Below are 9,007 nucleotides of genomic sequence, written 5' to 3'. Positions count from 1 at the left end.
CACTGTGAAGGCAGTGGGCTCTTTGCTCTTACTCAGATATTTTCGCCTATTTACACTTCGCGGGAGTGAGTGAAGTAGAATGGGAATTACATCCTGTCATTGTAATAATAACCTCTCCAGAAACAATCGAGCTGTAGATATGATGGTGTCACCTGGTGTGCTGAAAATCTTGCAATGTCCCTATCAGCTCAACAAAACTATTACTAAGACAAAACTGAGGATAAATAAGGCAACATTGCTTATTATGCGGGTATTAATTTTCCCCTTAGGAGCTAATTAAGCTCCTTCTTGAAGCCAGGGGCTTGAAATAAAGCCACGGCCTGTTAACTCTGTAATACCCACTGAAGTACTGGGATTTGGGGGGATATGTAGGGCAGATATTTATTCCAAATAATGTATACATATATATATATATATATATCTATATATATATATATATATATATATATATATATATATATATATATATATATATATATATTTCGTCATCATAGTCACACTAACGACTTCAAAAAAATTTTTAAAAATAAATCAGGTTTCTTACACTTTTATTTCACTGGTAATTTAAGGTACAATCAAATCTCTTCCCATATTCACTATCATAAAAGTATTCATCTCTGAGTGCTGCAAAATTATAGCATTTACAATTTTTTTTGAAAGAACAGTAAAAATTATAAAATAGCCAACAAATGACAATAGTAAGAAATGATAAACCGTGACATATCAGACAACATCTGAACAGAAGAAAAAAGGCTTTAAAATATATTTTCCTCTAATGTGTATATACAGTTAGTTTTTTTTTCTTTTCTGTGCGTCTGTATGCGCGTTATTACATTAGGTATCATTTTATAATGTACATTGTTTCGGAAAGTTTCTTTTTTTTTGGGGGTTAAAAATTCCCTTTTGAACATGCGACATTAAGAGTTTGAACTGAAGGTGTTTTTTAAAATATAACACAAAACATGAACAAAGTAAATGAAAAATTCTAATTAAACAAAAAAATATATTTTACACTTTCCGATCATTTTTTATAATATGCTCAGACTTTTTTTGGCATCTGCCGGAGGGCGATAAGCTGCTGGGTATCTGACTTAGAAATATATGAAATCATAAGACCCTTATGTCAGGGTTAAAGGGACTTGAAGCAAAAGACATTCCAGCATTCACACCTATAGTACAGAGTATAATATTGAAAGTTGGATATACTTCTATCGCTTGTATTCGGGCCACATTTTACAAGAGCAGAACAAGCATCAGACATGTAGCAGCCTTTATTTCCACAATCACTCAGAAATACAGAGAAATACTGGATACACCATTCTGCCACTGTGCCTTTGTAAGATATTTCCGGTGTTACCTAGAAGCCAAAAAATACATGATTTCTCTACAGTATTCTCTACCGGTTGTTCAACTGAGACAAATAAAATGATATATGGCATAGATGGGGCTAAGCAACGGATATTTAGGAGACGATGACATAGATCGAAGGATGCAAACCAAAAATGTATTTTTTTTTTACAATTCTTCCTAAAAGTGCAATGTAATGAAAAGACAGCTGATCTCACTAGTTCCTCGTCTGTTACAATAATAAAGTTTTCCGAAGCGGGAGAACACACAGATAGATATGAAGGGTCTTGGAAATTTCAAATTGAAAATCGTCCTGTCCGAGTCTCTTTAAGTGCAGCTATTTTGGGGCAAATAGCAAACGATCTCTCCTTTTTATGTCATTCGCTGTTCTTGGAAAAAAAAAAGTCAGTTTAAAGGGGGAATACCAGAAATCCAGAAAATGTTGAAAACTTCCATCCTCCCATCAAATTGCCCTTGTCTAGTTTTAGATAAGCTCTGTCCCCTTTCTCCATTTGAATAAGAACCCCATTGGTGGCTGCTTCTCTTGTCACATCCATGTCACCCGCAAAGGCAGAAATCACAGGCCATCCATTCAACATCAGGCTCACCTGCAGGGCAAAAAGAAATAGCGGTTAATATAGCCATGAATATAGTGCTGTAATGACATTATGTGGGGTCTGATACACTGCAGCCATGGGTGGGGGCAGGGTGGAAGCATGTTACACTGTCTAGGTGTTAGTGGGGTGATCCACAACTTGCTGGACTTTCACAGCTTCAGGCTATAGTCCACAAAATGCTCATGTTATAGCAGGAAAATACCAAGGGTAAAGATGACCACTAGGGGTCTATCATTTATGTTATCTAATGTACATGCTGAATACTCAGAAGCAAAGAAGTATTTTAAAATGTGGTGTCCATTCAGCCCAGATAGCAGAGATGTGAGATCAGCAGCGAGATTCCCCAGTAATAGTGGGCGCTCATGTTTACCTTATGCTGATTACAGAGATGGTTTATTTATAGCTTATATTTGTAAATAAAAAAGAAACAATCTGCACAGTCATAAACATTTCCAAACTATAATGCTCATTATTTCTATCTATCTATCTATCTATCCCATATCTATCTATCTATCCCATATCTATCTATCTATATTTCTATCTATCTATTATCTATCTATCTATCTATCTATCTATCCCATATCTATCTATCTATCTATCTATCTATCTATCTATCTATCTATCCCATATCTATCTATCTATCTATCTATCTATCTATCTATCCCATATCTATCTATTATCTATCTATCTATCCCATATCTATCACTCTATCTATCTATCTATCTATCTATCACTCTATCTATCTATCTATCTATCTATCCCATATCTATCTATCTATCTATTTATCTATTATTTATTTATCTATCTATCTATCTATCTATTATATATCCATTATCTATCTATCTATTTATCTATCGATCTATCATCTATCTATCAATTCCATATCTATCTATCTATCTATCTATCCTATATCAAATTCAAAGAAGCTTTATTGGCAGGGCCAAATACACATTAGTTTTGCCAAAACACGTGTGCAGTAGGAAATTGGAATAGAGGCTGTGGGGATGATGGATGGGGCACATCCAGGGTGGGGGCTATGGAAGTCCATGGCATATAACAGTTCTCTTTCTCGAGGTCTATGGAATGCACTCACATAGTGATCTGCTATCTATTTATCTACATCTACAGTATCTATCTTTCTATCTATCTATCTATCTATCTATCTATCTATCTATCTATCTGTCTATCTATCTATCTATCTATCTATCGATATCCATATCGATCTATCCTATTATCTATCTCTCTATTTATCTATCTATCTAGTCTCTTTTTCTCCTATAAATAATTTTCACATTTTTTTATTATGCATTTATATGAAATACACATTTCCCCTTTTCTTACATACCATTTTCTCTTGTCTTGTGTTACATTTTAATAATATAAGGAGTCTCAGTGATTTCCGATTGCATCATATCAGTATATTGTTATGTGATGCAGTAGGGTTACCTGCTACATAGTAGAAAGCCACAGCTGACACATACTGACATCCTGGTGAGTTGTGCCAAATGCTTTGTTACATCTGTACAGTATATACTGTACTTTATATCGACACATCTGATCAATGAAGTAGGACTGATAATATAGGTCACGGGTCACTTTTATAAGAGCAGTTGTGTTGCAAAGGGTTAGATGATTAATGGGGTAATATCTAAGGTACAATTTACTCGCACTTTAATGATGACACATTGCTCATTCTAAATTTCTTGCTGCAAACATTGCACTAAGCAGAAAGTCCAGATGTGTGCTTTCTAGACACAAATATTAAATGACCAGCGCATCAGAATATAAAAGTGCCTGACTCCGGAGACTAGCGCTAGCACTTTGCTATATTAATTCCCCACTATCATCCCCCTTTTCCAAAATGTAATGACAATCATTACTTCTCATTTAGTCTTGTTCTCTATATTGTAGCCCACCTCTTTGCGATTTCACATTTAGGAAAATGTTTGGCCTCAAAAAGTCAATTACTAGTTAAGTGCTGTGATAGTTTATCACATAAAGGGATACACATGAATGTTTCTGTTTATAGCACTTTTCTAGAGATATGTGGTTATCTGTGAGCCTGATGATGGACTTCACGTCATAACATGCCCATGTCACCAGGAACGATGCTTTATGATTTATCACACCAGGAGCATAAATAGGACACATTAGCATATCATGTCTCATGGAGCCAAATTCTGCTTGTTAGAGAAGCTTTTCCATTAATATCTCCTGGACTCTGCCCAATACCCAAGATTCTTCTATAAATTAAGACACATTTTTCGCACACCAGTTTCTCACCCTGTTTGCAAATTATAATGTACAACTAGGGGTGAAAGGATAACAAACAGTCTTTTTAATGGAAAGTGGTAGGATGTCGAGTGAAGTTTGGAAGGAGCCATATGGCAGATACACGGTAATAAGTGCTAGATTCACTGTATGTGCCAACTTGGCTTTATATTACTGGGGCAAACGAGCACGTATTTGTTGCAACTGGCTCTACCTCCAAAGGGGTTAACTGCTTGACCTTGAAAACACCGCAGGGTTAACAGAATGGTAAATGTGCTATATGCAACTTATATACTGCATGTACATGTATATATATATATATATATATATATATATATATATATATATAAATATATATATACAGTACTTTTGAATTGTCTTCTAATGTGTTCTGAAAGTTTTTGCAGTGTATATATATATGTGTACAGCATATATATATATATATATATATATATATATATATATATATACACACCCCACTTATAGAAATTGCAATGGTTTTATGTGTATATAAATATATATATATATGACTATTTCGATTTCTGTAAGTGATATATATATATATATATATATATATATATACCCCACTTATATTAATAAGAATGTTTATATTTATATATGTATATATACATATATATATACGCACATATATTTATACATATATTTATATATGTGTGTGTATATGTACATATGTGCTTGTGTGTATATATATGTGTGTATATGTGTATATATATATTTATAAATTATTCCAATTTCTAGAAGTGAGGTTTGTATATATATATATATATATATATATATTTGTGTATATATATATATATATATATATCTCACTCCTAAAAATTAGAATAGCTTTTTTGTATATATATACATATGTGTGTTTGTGTATATACTGTATATATATAAAAAAAAATTCAATTTCTAGAAGTGAGGTATATAAATATATATATGAAAAAAATAGTAGAAACAGCACTTCAAAAACAGATGATTTATTAGCTCAGCAAGAGCTATATTATATTATCATATATATATATATATATATATATATATATATATATATATGTATATATATATACCCCACTTCAAGAAATTGGAATTGTTTATAAATATATATATATATATATATATATACATACACACACACTGCAAAAACTATTTCAAAACACATTAGAAGTCAATTCAGAAACACTATACTATATTGATAAATATTGTATACACACATATAAATGTGTGTGTGCAGATATATATATATATATATATATATACAGTATATATAAATATATATATAATATGCGACAAAAAAAGCCCATTCTTTTCTTGTCCATATGTTGTGTCATTTTCTGTAATAAAATGTAATATTAAACGCAAATTCAATTGAATTCCAGTGTTGAATATGTTTTAACAATTTTAATTCAAATATTGTGCTTTATAAGTACAAAGAAATAATAAATTCACGGTGGCCTATGATAAATTATGCCTCCACCAGAAGGATTTATATTTCTTAATATTACCAAATGGGTGTGATGATGATCTCCCTCGTACGGTTTTATGTAGTTTTTGTTGCTGTTATTTTTTTTTTTTTTAGCCAAAACCTTGTACAGTAGTAAGGAAACAGTAAAGAGTCACACCGCCCCTGCCATCCACATCCACTCCAGTGTTAGACACAGTAAACTGCATGTGTGAATCCAGCCCTAAAGGGCAACTTGACACGGTAACAAACAGTTATCCCAACCTTACCTGAATGGTTTGACGGTTGTACACTTTCACCACATGGAAATTGAAGCTGTAAATCCCTTTTCTGGGCGATACGAAGGTGCTTCGTTCTGAATCAAAGTGGCTTCCAATATTAACCAGTGTCTAGATTTGGAGAAACAAAAGAAAAAAATCCAAGTTTAATGTCATTAATAAAAGAAGGGCCTTCTTTGAATGTGCTATAATATTCTATAGGCAATCCTTACACCTAGCTTGTCACAATACTCAGTAATGTTGAAGGTTTGCTTAGGATTCCCATAAATATGTAAAATATCAATTCCAGAAGTTGTTTGTGTTTTTTTATGTTGTTTACTAATATTTTTATGTTGTTTACTAATAATTCTAATATTATCTTTGAGGCTTCTAAATATTCAGATAATGGTATAGGCAGCACATGAAGGCAGTAAATTATTTCACAATAAGCTGATGATAACTGGGTATATTTTACAGCACTGCAGGACAGCTTTGTAGTGCGGAAAGATGTTAATATAAACAGTAGTTTTTAGTTCAGTTAGGTCATAAAACCACCAGGGTGATCAAACGCTGCAGGATAGGTTTATTGCCATTATATATGGCCTTCTGCAATATACTGTGTGAGTTCATACCCTATCAATCATTCGGGTAGGATCTCGTTGTCACTTCTGCACTGGTTCTATTAAATTAAATGTCCTTTGTACACTACATCATAGCGAGTACATTAGTCTGACAGTATATTGGCAATTTCATGGTGCTTCAATATGGAACATATCTTCGCAAATTTCCAAAAAGTGGCATTCATTTTTTTTTAAGTCACTGGATAGACCTTATGAATACCAGGTTGGAAGAATAAATGTTTTTGTATTGCCGTATAACAGAAAATACTAGAAGAATAGTTCATCCTAAGCCCTTATTGCATATTCTTCAGCCAATTAGCAAATGATAATATTCTAAGTGCGAAGCGGAGCTGATTTGCACGTGACCATTGAATGGGAGTTGAGGAACGTACTAATACATTGACACTTCTCTGGAGATTAGGAGCTCTCTAAACCAATTCTAAAAAATGTAGCTGTTAAAAAAAAAATCATTTATGTTTCAAAAAACTTTCACCCTTAATGTTTTAGTTATAGATACACAATCTTAATGAATGCAAGAACATTGATCAAGAACAAAGGGAAATCTTAGACATTAGTGAAAGCAGCAGAGATGACAAAAACTCTTAACATCCGCTCTACACACAGTGATACTACAACTAAGACCACTCAAAAATTCTTTATAAACTATACTAAGGGGTATTTTTTTATTGTTAAGAATACTAAAACAATGGATTTGATGGTTGACCTGTAAAATCAAATTTCTGGAAAAACTCATTAATAGATTGGATAATGGATTAAAAGAGTTAATTCTGATCATGCTACTTACTCAAAGAAAAAAAATAAAATCTTCAGCCTCCCACTGATAGACTGGTCTACAGAGGCAGGTGGCTTTGCTTCTATGTACCTTCTCTACCTAGGTTTTTACTGCAGAACAGTACATGGCACCATCTCTCTCCATTACCAGGGTTGCCAACTTTATTTTTTATTTTTTCCAGACCGCTTCTCAAAAAATCATTGACAGACAACTTTTTTTATGGACACATTTGATGACTGTTATAAATCAAGACTATAAGGGATACGTGTCTACAGGTCCTATACGAAGACATTAGCTGCAGTCACTGTGAACTGTAAAAGGGTGGTAAATACAGTCAGAAAAACCATACAAGTCTCTACAGCTTAAAAAAAAAATCTATTTTTTTTACGGACACTGGAAAAAAGTGCCCTATTTTTATGGGCTGTCTAGGTATTCCTGAAGGGTTGGCGACCCTGTCCACTACCTGCTGAACTGATGCTATAAAACAAGTCACACTCTTCATGCATTGCTTACCTGGTCAAAGTATATAATCATAGTTCTGTTACTCATCTCAGAAGGTTCGTGATTTGTGCTCCTGATAGCCGAGAAAGCCACTTTGGCACTTCCAGAGCGCACAGAGATGCCCAGTGCTGTGCCAGTTGGGTCAGCAGTTGGGTTAGAGTCACAAACCACCAGACATTTCCCCTCCAGTAGAATAGGTTCTGTTTCATTCTGACCACTGGTCATCCCTGCCAGCCATGCCAACCCCAGCACCAGCTCCAAGACCCACATTGCTATAGCTGGGCAGTACAGTTAAAAGCAGAGATCCACTTGGGCAAGCTCACACCTTAAGGTCCCCCTTAGCTTCCCAATCTCCTCCCTTCTTCTCCTTGAAGGAAATAGACCATCAACCTTTAGAGATGTCCAAAGAGTCTGGCGGATTGCTCTTAATGGGGGGAGAAGCCGAGCTACTCTTAAAAGGCACTTTACCCACTTAGATAAGAGCTCTCCAGTGTGTCCATTCAGCACCTGCGTCCTCTGGCTCGTTGCACTCTTGCACTCCTCTCCTAGGAATGTCTGGCTCAGTATTTTAGCGCTTGCATATCAGCTTTGCCCAATGCTGCACCCTTGGATGAGCTCAAGACATAGTGTAGCTCTTGCTACAACATAGATGCATCCAATACTACAGAGCAAAAAGAGGAAAGATGCACAAGAGGGAAGGTGGGGGCCAATCTGCAACACCTCCCTCCCCACTCATCACCAATCCACAGTCACAAGCCTTTACAGGGCAGCGAATCTTCAGCTGGGCTGCTTCCGTCCATGTGACAGCTGTGGCTTTGTTATAGGAGTCAAAGGCAGGTGGTGACTGCTTCTCTCTCATTCTTGCTCAGGTCTGAATATGGCAAATGGATCATTACTGCTCTATCTTCCTTGCACTGCAGCCTACAAGGTAAGTGAGAGTGGCAGATACCAGACACACACCAGTCAGTTCTTGCACTGGGGGCAGAGAGCATCCTCCTCTTAATTCACATGCTTTGACTATAGTGCACAAAATTAACTATATAACACTTCCAGGCAATATATGTTTAGGGGATCTGCGCCTTTTTTTTTTTTTGCACAACTAGTTCGATTGCATTGGATGTGCAGCGTGTAAACAC

The 9,007-nt window shown here is 34.9% G+C and overlaps 1 protein-coding gene across 1 annotated transcript; it reads right to left on the bottom strand.

The window, feature by feature from the left end:
- Nucleotides 1–888: 888 nt before the first annotated feature.
- Nucleotides 889–8,647, bottom strand: CBLN1 (cerebellin 1 precursor). Its single transcript, XM_073659379.1, has 3 exons — nucleotides 7,884–8,647; nucleotides 5,970–6,089; nucleotides 889–1,955 (listed from the first exon to the last, which is right to left on the bottom strand). Exons 1-3 carry the CDS (start codon nucleotides 8,139–8,141, stop codon nucleotides 1,758–1,760), a joined length of 576 nt encoding a protein of 191 aa, XP_073515480.1. The 5' UTR covers nucleotides 8,142–8,647; the 3' UTR covers nucleotides 889–1,757.
- Between the last annotated feature and the right edge of the window lie 360 nt (nucleotides 8,648–9,007).

The sequence above is a fragment of the Phyllobates terribilis genome, unplaced genomic scaffold (assembly GCF_046119375.1).
Source record: "Phyllobates terribilis strain yellow unplaced genomic scaffold, ASM4611937v1 Scaffold_13__5_contigs__length_258822181, whole genome shotgun sequence".
NCBI classification, from domain to species: Eukaryota; Metazoa; Chordata; class Amphibia; order Anura; family Dendrobatidae; genus Phyllobates; species Phyllobates terribilis.
This window is presented reverse-complemented; position numbering and strand designations above follow the sequence as displayed.